Here is a 14,954-nt window from a genome sequence, read left to right as displayed (position 1 = left end):
ATGAAGTCATCTGTTGCAAATATGTGATATATGATGTAAACCGTCATTAAATTACTGGATGACCAGTGCTGCTGCACAGAGCCAGGCCCTGTGGGGCGAAAACGTGAGACTGTGCATGTTTTTCTGTGTGTTTTTCGCTGTGTGTGTGCGTGTGTGTCTATTGTATATGTGTGTATGCGTGAGAGACAGATTTGGCAGATGAGGAAAGGCCATAGAGATCAGCAAAGGTTTATTTTGCAAGGGTCTTGGGACCATATTGTTGTGAAACTCGCTGACCCACGTTGTTTTTCTGTGTAAGCTTGTGAAAATGTGCGTGTCTGTGTGTGTGCTTTGAATACTTGAATGCATTTTTGAGCTTTTGGATTTCTGCTCATATGTTCCTTTCTGTCGTGATCCGTTTTAAGTCTTTGTGCACTCCTGTTCGTCTATCTGTGTGGTGTTTGTAGGATCCTCGATGTGCAGCCCAACAGGCTTTCTGTGGGAGGCGTCAGGTCAATAGAACCCATCCTTCATCGGCGCGGTCAGGTCGCCACCCACGACTTTGTCGGCTGCATCATGGAGTTTGCCGTCAACGGCCGCCCGCTGGAGCCCAGTCAGGCGCTGGCATCACATGGCATCCTTGACAGGTCCGCATCCCAACCTCTCCCCCTTTACTCCTGCTCCCAGCCTCTCTCCATCTCCTTTTTCTTCTTCCCATCTGTCCGTCTTCTCTAACCCCCTTGACTCTCGCTGTGGGACATCTGTTCACACTTTCAAACCCTCTCGGGAGTTTTTAAAAAGATGTCTTCTTTTTTTTTGAAGTACAAATGGAAGATTTTTGACGGGGGAAACCAATTGCAGAATTCCCGAGAATTTTTTTCCTCACTGTCTTCCTCGTGAATAGTGAAGCGAGGACAGATCTTTTAATATGCTAATTCTCTGAGGTTCTTTATGGTTTTTTTTGTATTGCCGCACGGGAATAGAAATCACAGCTCATCTGCTCCTGTTTTTGGAGTTTCCTTTTTCCGCGGACCCCCCGCCTGTGTGGCTGACTTGTCAAATTCACTGTCTGATTGTCAGTTTGTGTGTTATTGTGTCCGTAGATGTCCGAGACTGGAAGGAGCCTGCGCCACCAGCTCCTGCAGACACGGGGGCACCTGTGTGGACCACTGGTCTTGGCAACAATGCCAGTGTGTGGATGGCTTCACTGGCAAATTCTGTGAGAAATGTAAGTATATGTCTTTGAAGTCTCTCTTTTTGCTGAGTTTGCACTTACTTAGGAATATTCTGCCATGATTATTTATGAATTATCCCTCCTGAGTCATCATACTGCACCATGTAGCTTAATATAGACCACATCGGTGGGTTCTGAGCTTCATTTCAAAGCATCTGTGTACTTTATAGGAGATAAATTAGACATGCATCAGAGACCTAAAAAAATGCAGAAAACCCTTTGAGACACATGAGAACTGACAGAAACTTATAGCTACTGTGTAAGGTGCAACATTGTGTTTTGCGGTGTTATCGGTAATTATTACCAGATTTTTTTCAAAGACTTTGATATTGTTACTGGAAACAAACAAGATCATTACTGCGAGCTTTTCCCTGTTTGCCATCAGGTTTGATTTTGTGGGAAATCTGCTGGTTTGCTTACTGGCACGAAAAAAAAGGATGAGAGACATTTTCTTCTAGCACACATGGAGCAGAGCAGGCTTTCTGAGTGCCATATGTATTGTTTGCTGGAAAGAGAAAGAAAAAAATAAACAACAACAAGAAATGCAGTGAATAAAATATGTCTGGTTAATTTAATTTAAAGAACAGATTGTGTAAAGATTTACATTTTTGAACCCTGTGAATGTGGGACAGAAACATTCATCGTCAGATAATAAGTGGCACGACAGACTTGTGCTACAGTCCTATTAGAGAAAACAGTGGTTGGAGTTTGCGGCACAACCAAAATTATTGCGATTTGGTACAATGAAAATGCAATTTTGCAACTTTGTGGAAATTTTTAGAGATAATATGCAAATTAACTGTGATAAATAAGCAAGAAAATCCCATCTACTTTCACAATAATTGCTTACATTCAGGATCAAAATCTTACAAATAGTGATAGTTACTGCAGAATGGTGACTTTGCTACAAAATCACATAGGTGCTCTTATTTGGGAATAGAACCAGAATACAACCGGCCGAGTTGAGTCCCCTGTTGCAAAGAGACCCATCGCAGAGAAGTTGCACCCATTAGCACAGACTGACTGAGACTGATGGCAACATGTTGGGAATCTGTCTGGATCAGTAAATTAGACGGCAGTTGTCTCAGATGGAATGTAGTTCAAGTCAGACTACAGTTGTCTAGACACAGGTTGCCTCCCACACCTGTCCAGCTGTGCTCGTGCAAAGGTTGAAGGTGTTGCAGGCTCAATCTCTCGGCAGGAACTGGTCACTGCAACTACTTGCAGTCAGTCTCTGACAGTAAGAAAACTCACCAACACCAATTTTTCTGAGTCATCGGTGACTGTTGATAAATCTTATAATTTGTTAAAATTCTGTTTCATTTTCATCTGTGCTCTTATTTCTAAGCACATTTTAAATAGAAAACTTATAAGTGACTAAAGAGCCTTTTTTCCTTTTTCCAAAATATACAAATATCCTCATAAATACACTGCTTTCATGAAATAATCACATCAGTGTTTTATTAACATTCATATGGTTATTTATCCTGGATAACATACTAATCTTTTAATAGTGTATTAGCAAGAGGGCTCATATTCATTATAGTAATAATGAAATATGCCAAAAGGCTTGTTGCTTCTTGAAATGAAATGATGCAATTAGCAGTGCCTCAGGTTTATAGTTAACATGCACACAAAATTCACGTGCCGTCCCACTAAGTAATAATGAGATGGCTTGCAGTTTTCATTTCAGTTATTTTCCTACTTAGTCTCTATTAGAAATCATTATCTTACACGGGCTGTTCTGAAAACTGACTCGATGATGTTATGGGAAGATATCAGTAATCGCTGGTAAGAATGGAAGGACCGATTCGTGGTTATGGCAGTCGGATTAGGAAAATCATTTGCACCTGACCGTCCGCCAGGAGCAGAGTGGAAATGGAAGTTTAAAAGCCGCCTGCGAAACTCGTGTGAAGTCACAAGATATTTTCTGTCTTTCTCACACAGACATGACAGCCGACACCGCTCTGTCTCTGGACGGCACTGGCCGCCTGGACTACATCCTGAAGCAGGGCCCAAAACGTGACATCTTGCTGAGACAGTCTCTGCAGGGAGCGACCTCTGACCCCATGGGTCCCAGCAACTTGAAGGTCAAGTTCAGGACACGCAGCAAGACCGGCACTCTGCTGCATGTGCAAGAGAGCAGCAATTACACTACTGTTAAGGTGAGGAAGGTTGCCTTGTGTGTGAGTTTAATGAGTTGGCAATGAAGAGTAAATTTCACAATAAAAGCTTTCCAAATCATGCTTGTGAACAGTAAATAAGTAGCTATGCTTAGAAAGGGAGGCTATTCACTAAAATTTAAAGCCCCGGATCAACTCATGTCTAGTAAAATGAAGCTTCTGTCTTTGATGTTTCATAGATTATCTATGAAGTTACTATGTAGATGATATTTTAAGCACCTACGTACCAGCTTCTTTTGGTATGACAGAGCTGTAGACCAGGCAGTATCTTGCATCACTAACAGTATTTACGCCACAGCTCCTGATACACTGTTAAGACACGTTGAACATTTGTATCCTAAACATGTCTAGGTAATATATATTTCTGTGTGTGCTACGTTCCACTTTCATTCTAGGAAATCTACCCCGTCTTTCTCGCCCACTTTCTTTTACTCCAGTCTGTCTTTTCTCTCGTCTCGTCCTGTTCAGTACACCCTCCTCCCTTTGCCTGACCCTGGGCAGCTGCCCAAAGAAGCCTGAGCGTTCATTCATCTTCTTCTATTTCCATGTAGACACCCTGCAGTCTCAGCACCATCAACCCGTTCCCACTTCAGCATCGGGCTTTGTCTCCTATGATTTTGTTTTCCGCCACTGAACGGCTTCTGGTGCTCATCAAATCACCACTGCGGCTTCCTAAATAGTCCAGAAAAGTATTATAAGTGCTTTGAAACCTAAAAACAAAAGAGCAGTAGGGGAATACATACTGTGGGTGTACATATGTTGAGAGAGAACTATATAAACTGAGAAATGAAAAACAAGATGTTTAATAGATAAACTCCTTGATTGGTTTTCCAGCTTGAGAGCTCTTAGTATTCTTTGGCTGGGGAGACTTCCACTTTTCCCTTTTTACATCAATTCTTCCGGAAGCGACTTATCACTGCTGATTTTGGGGGAGGTGGGTAGGATTACTTTTCCATCGAAGTCGGGAGAACACATGCGATTACCATACACAGTGTAAGCCACAAATTTGCTGTGCGTGCCAAAGCGAGCTTGATTAATTTCTTTTTAAAGCACAATCGTCGTCTCTCTTCAGTAAAGAGCCTTCTCTTGTGGCCGTTGGAATATATGCGCTTTCTCTAAATTTGTCGTGCTTGAGCTTCTGATCATCTTCTGGCTGAGTGACTGTAGCTACACACACAAGTTGTGAGAACATGATTGACTGCAGTGTGTCCCAGTGGGAGAAAGATTTATAGTATGAGCATCCAGCTGCATTTTTGTTTTCGATCTCCGACCAGAGTCTGAAAGCACTGCGGTGGTAGTTTTGTGGGGTCTGAGACAAGACTTCCTCTCATCGGTCATGATTGATACTGACACGATAACTTGTTGCATTAATCTAAAAAACTGCCGTTTTAACCATTGTTTATCTCGACGTTCTTCAAAGACTATTTTTATTTTATGCTTGACATCAGAAATAATGGCAGTTTGCAGATTCACATGATTGTTAATGTCTTTTATATACTGTTTATATGCATGTTTTTACCAAAGCCAGCTAGATCCGGTTTACTCTGATCACTCTGAGCTGTGAGCGAATAACTAAAATCTAAAATTTGCTTCTCTCAGCTGAGGAACGGCAACATCCACTACATCTCAGACGCCGGCGTTGCGGGGAAGGTGGAGCGCACCGTGGTAGACGCAGTGGTTTCAGACGGCCAGTGGCACACGCTACAGCTGGTCAAGAACAGCTCAGCCACTGTGCTCCAGGTGGACAACGGCCAACCCAGGGTCATCCAACATCCCACACAGGATTTTGGAGGTCTCAGCGTTTTAACCTTTTCGCTTGGTGGGATTGGGCCGGGGCCAGCTCAGCAGAAAACTGGAGCAGGTAAGCCTGGACAGTGTAGCTGTTACCTGTCATTGATTGGGGGGAAGAGTAAAAATGATGGATGTGGACATATTGGCATTTGGGGTGTACATTTTCCTGCATCTAATCTTTACCAGCTTTCAGTTTGGATTCAGGAGACAGACACTCTCTAAGATTAAGATTAATCTTAAAACATTTTCCTTTTGGTAAAGCTTATAGTTAAGGCTGGAACAGGCCTTCCTTAGTTCCTTAGTTATGCTGCAATAGACTTAGGATGCTGGGGGCTTCCCATGATGCACTGAGTATTTCTTCTTCACTTACTTACGCCACTTTGCATTTAATCATTAGTTATTATTCATCTCTGGCCCTTTTCCACAGTGTGCTTTTTGTCCTGTCTGCCTCCCCTCACCCACAACCAAGTCTCAGCAGATGGCCACCCACCCCTGAGCTTGGTTTTGTCTGAGGTTTTCTCCTCATAAAAGGGAGTTTTTCCTTCCCACTGTCGCCAAGAGGCTTTCTCTCTATTCTTGTAGGGTCTTTACCTTACAATATAAAGTGCCTCAAAACAACTGTTGCTGTGATTTTCCACTATTTAATTCCAGAATTTAGTTGGAATTGGCAGGAAAACTGAAACTTTTGGAAAAAAGCTCCATGCAAAATAAAACCGTTTCTTCACAATGACATACCCTGTCTGCGACCAGACACCTAAAATAACTTCAGAATTCCAGGGTTTGAAAAGGACCCAGATGATTACCAGACGTTGATCGAGAGAAAGCATGTTGTTCCTTGTAACAGAAGGTTTTGGTTAACAGTAGTCACTCACACATAGTATTTTTTTGCTCTCTACATGTTGGAACAATCAGTATAGCTTAACTAGCCAAAGTTAGTGGACTAAGAAGTAGAGAGGCTATATGTAACATATATATTATCTATATAGAATAAATAGTTGCTGTAAACCAACAAGGTTAAAAATGGAAGACATACAATAAGTTTTCTTCCGTATAAGTTTTATTTATCAATATACAGGGTTTGCTGCCTATAATCACTAGTTAAACAACACATACTGCTGCCAATGTCAGAAAACTACACTGTTGCTACGACTTGACGCTGCAGAACTGGTGGCAGAGTGGGACGGTGAAACACACCATCCGTTTGCCAGATTTGCTTGTAACTGGCTGCTAAGAGCTTTAATGTACTGTGACTGTAGTGTTGCAGAGTTGAACCCCCAAATTACAGGATAAATCTGAATGGGAAAAGTTAGAGAGGTGAGTTTGCCCTTCCTTAATTCCACTACAGATCCTGACACAAGACTGTTGGTGTGTCTAAAGAAATCGCATTTAGTCAGAACAGCTCCTGTGCCTCCTCTTCCTCCTCCTCCTCCTCCTCCTCCTCCTTCTCATTAAAAAGGCTTTTCTAAAAAAAACTCATCACATTTAGTCAAGAAAATCAAATTTTAGATACACGACGGTCCAAGTGGAATACATTTAACAATAGTTTCACACACATGTTAATGACTTTGAAAAACTCATTCACTCTTTACCCTGCATAAATTACACATCTAGCAGTATTTTTACATGTTATGGAAAGCTTTTCTGCAGACTAAAGGTGTGTGCATGGACATATAGCACAAGTATGTGACAGCACACGTGAGCTCGTGAATCTTTATGAATTCAGTACCCATTTTTTTTCTCCTGCATATGAATTAATAGTCTGCTCTTTGAATTGCTGACCATATTTGGTGGCGATCCAACAAGACTCTGAGCAACTGGCCTGAAATCTATTTCTATTTGACACTGCAAAGATTTAAAGTTATGAATTTACAGTAGTTAAATAAATGTTTCTTTATCAGAGTATCATTCATGGACAAAATAACTAATTATAATTTAATCTGACTTCGCCTTGGAGCGTCTGTCTGCGAAGCCTCATCGACTCTTTTCTTAGTTTAGATTTAAATCACAGATCAGATGTCCTCGAGCATGAGTTAAGAACAGTTTGGAAAAGGTGAAAGAGAGGGTTTCCAGGAGGAGGTAATGCAGCACAGTAAATTTCAGGGTTTCAGGGGAGGGAAAACTAACCTAATACTATGGACTAATATGGTAAAAATGAGCAATTTGGATGATTTGTCAACCTCTTTTACACAAAGACTGGGGCATATTTCAAAACATACATATTCTCAGCACGCAGATCTGTGGCAGACTGTTTGTGAACCCAACCCCTAACTCAGTGTGTATCTGAGCATTTGTGTAGCGCTGTGTACTCACTTTCTGAGGGCTAATGAAAAGACACAAATGGATTTAATCTGCACTGGGATAAATTCAATAAAAATGTAATTGCACCAGTGAGGCAGCACTGTTAGGCAACACACAAAGCAAGAGATTAAATGGGACACAGAGACGTTCATCCAACCCAGATGGATGTCTTGAAGCTATAATGCCTCTGACGATGGATTCTCTGTTATAAAATATTTCATATTTCTTCTCTTAAATTGACCAGTGATTTATTCTGCCAGTTTTTAGAATATGATTTTTCTATTTTTTCATTGGAGGAGGTGCTTTCCATGATGAAAATCTTTTTATCCTAAGCTTGAACCAATTACCCATCTAAACAAAATTCCTTCAGCTCTTATTATAGTTGCCAGTTCCTGGTATTTATGAGGAAGCAATCCAGCTTCAGCAGACGTTTTGAAAAAAAAAACAAACAGTCGGTCTGGTGGCAGTCAGAAGCAATTCCCCTTCAGGCCACTGTAATGTCCCTGTTAGCTGCTGTTGGCTGTTTCTTGTTATCTGAGCCCTTTCTTTTCTTCTTTTTGTCCACAGGTTTTGACGGCTGCTTGGCTTACGTGAAGTACAACAGAGAGAACCTGCCATTTATGGGAGAGCACAGCCTCGTCGCTTTAACCAAGACCAGTTCATCCGTCAAAATAGGCTGCAGAGGTCCCGACCTGTGTGAGAGCAATCCATGCTGGGATGGCCTCATGTGCGTCAACCAGTGGTACACATACCAGTGTGTCCCGCCTGGCGACTGTGCCTCTAATCCCTGCCAGAACCAAGGCAGCTGCGTGCCGGACCCCCACTCTGGTTTCACTTGTGTATGCTCCGAGCTCTACACAGGCAAGACTTGTGAGACCCTGGTGGCCTGTCTGGGAGTCGAGTGCCCTCAGGGTACCGTGTGCAACACGGCGAATAATGGTGGATTTGTCTGCAGCCCCAGTCCCACATCAGAGACAATGGTCCTTCCCATCTGGGCGGTGCCAGCTATTGTTGGCAGCTGTGCCACTGTCCTTGCCTTGGTGGTGCTCAGCCTGATCCTGTGCAACCATTGCAAGGACCGCAACAAGACCAAAGTGCCAAAGGAACCCAAGGAAAAGAAACCCAAGGAGAAGAAGAAGAAGAAAAAGAAGAAGGGTAGCGAGAATGTAGCATTCGACGACCCAGATAACATCCCACCATATGGAGATGACATGACGGTACGGAAGCAACCGGAAGGGAACCCCAAACCAGACATCATTGAGAGGGAAAACCCTTACCTGATCTATGATGAAACAGACATTCCTCACAACAACGAGACTGTCCCCAGTGCTCCCTGTGCCCCCTGCAATGCCCCAGAGGCAGATATTGAACATTACGATATAGACAATGCCAGCAGTATCGCTCCTTCGGATGCTGACATCATCCAACACTACAAGCAGTTTCGCAGTCACACGCCCAAGTTTTCCATCCAGAGACACAGCCCGCTGGGCTTCGCCAGGCAATCTCCCTTACCTCTCGGAGCAACAAGCTACACCTACCAGCCTCAGTACACCCAAGCACTGAGATCCACCCCCCTCAGCCATTCCCACTCAGCCTGTCCTACTCCAAACCCTCTCTCCAGACACTCTCCAGCCCCATTCACAAAGCCCTCCTCCTTCTACCGAAACACTCCCACCAGAGAACTCAACCTGGCTCGTCGTGAAGGCAGCCCGCTGGATCTGCACAATGATATGTGCCAACCGCCACCCATGTTCAACTACGCCACCCGGTTGGGGAGGCGCAGCAAGAGTCCACAAACCATGGCCGGCCACGGCCACACCTCGAGGCCCGGAAGTCGGCTGAAGCAGCCGATCGAGCAGATCCCGTTGGAGACGGGGCCTCCTGTGGGGCTGTCCATCGAGGAAGTGGAGCGGCTTAACACTCCACGTCCACGCAACCCCAGCATCTGTAGCGCTGACCACGGGCGCTCCAGTTCAGAGGAGGACTGCCGCAGGCCGCTGTCAAGGGTTCGTAACCCCGCTGATGGCATTCCTGCCCCAGAGTCCTCTTCAGAAAGTGACTCACATGACTCCTTCACCTGCTCAGAGATGGAGTATGACCGGGAGAAGCCTGTGTCCTACAGCTCCCGGGTCCCCAAGCTCTCGCAAGTCAACGAGTCAGACGCTGATGACGAGGACTACGGCGGGAGGCTTAAACAGAGGCGTTACTCGAGTCGGAGGGCAGAAGGAGGGCCTGGCGTTGCCCAGATGCCCTCTACTGACCAGCACTACACCCTACCCCACAAACTGGGTCAGCAAGCCGGTGGCTTCAACTGGGACAATCTGTTGAACTGGGGCCCTGGCTTTGGACATTATGTAGATGTGTTCAAGGACTTAGCCTTGCTTCCCGAGAATGCGGCAGCAAAAGACATTGAAATGAACAGTGGAGATGGCTCAGTGACCATTCTTAATGAAGGAGAAGCTGAGCAATATGTATGAGACTATTTATTACAATGTTGTACAATATGGTGTCGTTCTCCAATTTAAAAAAAAAGAAGAAGACTGTACATTTCCAGAGAACATTGGACTTCATGTTTTTTGCATAACTCAAAATAATAAGACGACTTTTAATGCAGTAAGGCAGAAAAATGGCACCTGTAACAGAACAGATTTCATGATGAGCCACCTTGGAACGGTTTACCAGTCTTTTCTAGGTTCAGACTGTACATTCGTGCATTCATCTCTCTGAGGCCTCATTACAACATATCCACTGACACTGAAGAAAGAAGTCCATGTCTGAATTCAATTTGGTGACTGCAAAACTCCATTCACATTATCTTGATTAAACACTTCTGTTCTTTATTACCAATACTACTTCTCCTTTCCAGAACCTTCTGTCACATTCGCAGCGGAGAGATAAGAGAGTAGATAATTTAAAAACTCACAGGAAGAGAATTCCATAGAGCAAGAGAAATCTCCCAGTTTCTGTCTTTTTAGGGTCATTTTTCTAATTTACTTAAAAGGAAGCATGTGTGTTTGATCTAACTGCACCTGTAGGTGACGGGACACAGCCCTCAGTGTAAAAGTATGAACGTTGCTTTGCTCGCACGGTATTGCAGACCCCACCGATGTTATGATCCCTCTGTGTCTGTCCGTCTGCCTGCCCTGGTGTGTTTTCTTAGAGACGACTGGCTAAACGCTCCAAAAGTGAGATTTAATCAAGGCCCCTGCCTTACAGACATTTGAGGATTTCAGTACGGGACAGAACTATTCTGGTTTTTGGGCCCAAGTTCAGGAAGAGAGGAGATTTTTCAGGAAGGATGATGGTGAGGGTGTCGTTAGTCACAAAACCACATTGTCAGACCAGCCAAGTGTTTTCAGGCAACGATGATGATGATGATGATGATGTATGAATCCTGTAAACATGACCCCAACTAAAACACTATGAACTTGTGTACATTTTTTTTAAAATTCATGAGCAATCATGGAGTCATTTGTCTTGATGTTGGCGTCCCTGTTCATTATTTTGACATGTATGGTTTCTACATTTTTGTACTGTTTATTAACTTAAATTACTTAAGCTGTGTTTTTATGAATATTTTCATATGCTGAAATGTATGTTCTTACTTTCGGGGAAAGTAAGATTGAAGACTTATTTTTTACATTTGTTACAAATGTAACATCAGTATTTTCCACTTTTGATAAAACTATAACATGCTGTATGCTTTGTACCTGTAAAAAGCCAATAACAGAATAAAAAAAGTATTTATTTAAATGTGCTTTGTTTCTCTTTTTCCCCTCCTCCTTTCATTTAGATGCACTTATGCGTTGGCAGTTTTTAAAAATAGCCACCTTCATGCTCAGATTACACCCCTTCCCAAATCATTCGGGTGGTAAGTTATTCTGTATTTTTGCCTCAGTCTGTGCAGTTTTTCATTTGTGCAGAGTCTCAACAAAACATTTGAAAAGGCAATTCAGGACCTGAACGAAACTGAGCCACCTCACTCGCAGCCAAACAAAACATCAAGCGGACTCCACGACGCAGGGCCCTATATTGCTTTCAACAATTATTTACATCTGTCTTATTGAGCAGAAAGGCTTTTTTTTCTTGTCATAGCTCAGTGATTCGGCATGCAACATGCTTATCTGCTCCATCATCGAGGGGAGAGAGGCCACAAGAGAAAAGGCAGGGAGCCATGAACCCCGTGAAGAGTGACAGCCTGAATCTGGGTAATATACCACGAGGGGCTCGGTCTTGCAGAGAAATCTGTTGACCTAAGCCTCTTTGAAAAGGCTCTACCACTCCAATGCTGAGATAATAAAACAATGATAATGAGGAGTTGGGTGGGTAGTGGGACGAGTGAGTGGGAGATGAATTCAAATAAACCTCACAGTGTCTTCTCTGGGTTGACGGTGGGGGCTCTGAGACATCGGGCAGAGGCAACTTCAGGAGCAAAGTCCGCCCACCATCCTCTCTATAGGTAAGAAGAAGAAGAAGAAGAAGCTTGTACACCTAAAGGGAACATTGTTCTACAGTGCACAGTGGATGTAAAACACTCATGAAAACTGACATGAATCTGTCTTCCTGATTTTCTTGGGGGTTGGTTTTGTGACGTGATGTGTATGCGTGTCTTTTTGGGAGGGGTGTCCTGCTGTTTTTGGATGTTTTCCACATGGCTCCTTGACTTTGGTGAACAGCAGAGGAGCTTATGATGTGTTTAAGGATTAATTGTGGCATATGTCCTGAGTGCAAAAACTGCATGTTACATTATAGGACGTGGCCCTTAAGAAAATACAGCATCTGTTACTCCTGTCAGCTCACTTGCCTGTTATTTCAGTAAGCATTAAGCTATTTGCGTTAGTAATGACACAATTATAGAATACGCTACCATGATTGCAACTCTCATTTTGGAAAGACATGCAGCAAAGAAATCACGTGTGTGCAAGTCAGCCATAATGCATTTTGCAGAGCTTCACATGAACTCGAAACAAAGGTGTGAAAGAGGCGTTGTTGGATTTCCCAGGGAGCTCCCCTCCTTTCTTTTTCTCACACATGTCATCAAAACATGATTCCCATTAAAATGATTTCCACGTTGACTCAAGAGTTTCAGTTATGTTTATAAAAGGACATGGCACTGAGCTCTGAGTAACTTTCTTAGAGCAGCGTCTCGCCCCCACAACAAAATCCTCCCGAAGCTTGTTTATAAAGATTGATTATTTTGAGCTTCAGTCTCCTGATGCAGCAACAGTGCCTCCAAAGGTTTGCATTAAAGGGCTCATGATAATTAAAAGCACATTCACTGCGGGATCAAAAAACACATGTCACTCCTTTTCTCATTAGTCGATGCTAATGGACCGTGAGTGTGGATGTGTGCTGGACAGACGCTGAGGGTGAACAACCCAACATCAAAACAACTGTAAAAAAACCCCAATAAAGCTATATCTCAGAGGGAATGTGTCCTTCAATAGATGTAAGTAAGTGAATTATTATGTTCGGTTGGCATATCCTGGCTGCAGTCCAGCATGCACAACATTTCCAGTTGACCCCTATCATCCTTTTTTTTCCTCCTTGCTTTAATTCCCCCTCTATGCTATTTAAACTCCAGAATATCTCCTAAAATGTGAGAAATCTCCAAATCAAGCATGTTTACCATGAAAATTAAAGAAGATAGACTAAAGAAATAAAGGGGTAAAGTGTCTTTGGAAGGTGTTGGCCCACTTGAGGCTGATTTCAAAATGTTTTTGGTCTTTATTGAAGTTTCTCATGTGACATCATGCACACATTGCTCAAGAGTCGGCTGCCATATTGGACAGAATGCAACCGCAGTTATATCATGTATTTGAAAAAGTGTGTATTCCCTGATTAGCTGGCAGTAGTTGCTGGACATGGCTGGCTTTTGCTGAGTGAAACTGGTTGCAAAGAAGGCACTGCACCAAAAACCTCCCTATGAATCTTTGGTTGCTCACAGATTGCCATGATTGCCTGTAGTTTTCATGTTTGTCTGCAAATGCTTGCTAACTACAACTGTATTAGTAAAATTTGAAAACATATCATCCGAATGAGAAATGGAGAAGGGTCAACTTCAAAGTAAAAAGTTGCAAAAACTTCTAGTTGCAGCTTTTAAAACACATTGACTGCATTACTGAGGCACCGTCTTCATTTCCAGTTTGTTTCATCACAGTGTTAAAAGTTTCACTGCAGCTTGGAGAGTTGCTGAACTTTGTTTTGCAGACAAGTCTGTCAGTCTGTCTTCCCTTCCAACCAGCAGCACAACAATATGCCAGCAACCAAAGTAATCACAGGGAAGTTTTTGCCGCCTGGTTGAGGAATATATGTTTGTTGCAAGGGAGTCCCTGACCGGTCTGTAGATCTGCATGACTTTGACTGTTGGCAATTATTTTTCCAGTGACTGCCATCAACCTCCAGCAACCCTTCACAACTAGTTTAGAAAGCCTCCCTCATGACTGGTTGTTGCCAGGTGGTTGCAGACCAGTCTCTAGGCCAGTGTGACTTGGTCCGAGGTCCTTGGACCCTGTCAAACTTCCAAAATATTGTACAAGTTAATGTGTTAAGTGGTCACAAATCTGGTCAAAATGCAACATTTTCACTCTTTACTTTTCTATGTTTGCTAAAATTTTAAAACGTCAGGTTAAAAAGCAAAAACAAATTTCATTTATCTATGTTTAACGTAACTGTGTCAGTTCTTTTATTTATTATTTTTTATAAAAAATGCAAATACTCAATAGTAGCACATTCATAAAGGATTAAACTTTTGACATAAACCTCATTAGGTGTAAAGGCAGCGTTATCTCGACAGGCCAAAGACAGAAATGTTACAAACACCACTGATGGAACAGATTTTACTGACTGACTGGTCACGTTGCACCACAGGCGTGTGTGGCTGTGCTGAGCAGGACGATGATTTGTGCATTGTTTATTTACAGTTTAAGTATCAGACATGGTTCAATACATTTGATTTTGACGTACTTTTGAAATATATGCAGAGACAGGGAAGTTAAGATAGCAAACATCGGAAATGTTTGGAAAAGCCGGATGTTCTCGATTTTGTCATTGCACAGCTGGGATTCTCAGGCCGTGTCTTTCGATGGCTTTTCTCATGCTGCATCACATTTGGTGCTTTCATGATGGTGGTGATGACTGCCGTCCAACAAATCCATCTCCTTTAAATGTTCAGTTCATGTTGGGATGTGATGACTGCACAGCCTGTCGCATTTCATACTCATAAATCACTTCTCTGAGCCTTCCTGAGCCAAATTGTGAAATGAAACCTCTCCAGTTAGGACAAAAACATATTGATCAGAGGACTTGCAGTGATTTACACAGATTTTTCAGACACAAAAGGACAAAATCTCACTAAAGACACTGTCTCGCTTTCCTGAAAGGTTCAAAGCCTAAGTTTTTAATTAAGGGAAATTTCTACTGCTGAACTTTTGCAAGCATTTTTACTTAAAGAAACACCTAAATAGCCT

At 42.8% G+C, this 14,954-nt stretch overlaps 1 protein-coding gene across 2 annotated transcripts in view; it reads left to right on the top strand.

Moving 5' to 3' along the window:
- fat4 (FAT atypical cadherin 4) overlaps positions 1–11,654 on the top strand; it is a 101,393-nt gene extending 89,739 nt beyond the window's left edge. For both annotated transcript variants that reach the window (XM_085175621.1, XM_085175613.1), the window contains 5 exons: positions 447–626; positions 1,083–1,207; positions 3,161–3,378; positions 4,996–5,257; positions 8,053–11,654. In XM_085175621.1, the coding sequence (XP_085031747.1) occupies positions 447–626; positions 1,083–1,207; positions 3,161–3,378; positions 4,996–5,257; positions 8,053–9,962 (2,695 nt within the window). In that variant the 3' untranslated portion in view covers positions 9,963–11,654. The remainder of the gene's footprint in view (positions 1–446; positions 627–1,082; positions 1,208–3,160; positions 3,379–4,995; positions 5,258–8,052) is intronic.
- Positions 11,655–14,954: the final 3,300 nt, after the last annotated feature.

This window comes from Neolamprologus multifasciatus, chromosome 2 (assembly GCF_963576455.1).
Source record: "Neolamprologus multifasciatus chromosome 2, fNeoMul1.2, whole genome shotgun sequence".
NCBI lineage: Eukaryota > Metazoa > Chordata > Actinopteri > Cichliformes > Cichlidae > Neolamprologus > Neolamprologus multifasciatus.
Note: the sequence above shows the minus strand (reverse complement) of the source record. Positions and strands in the feature narration are given on the sequence as shown.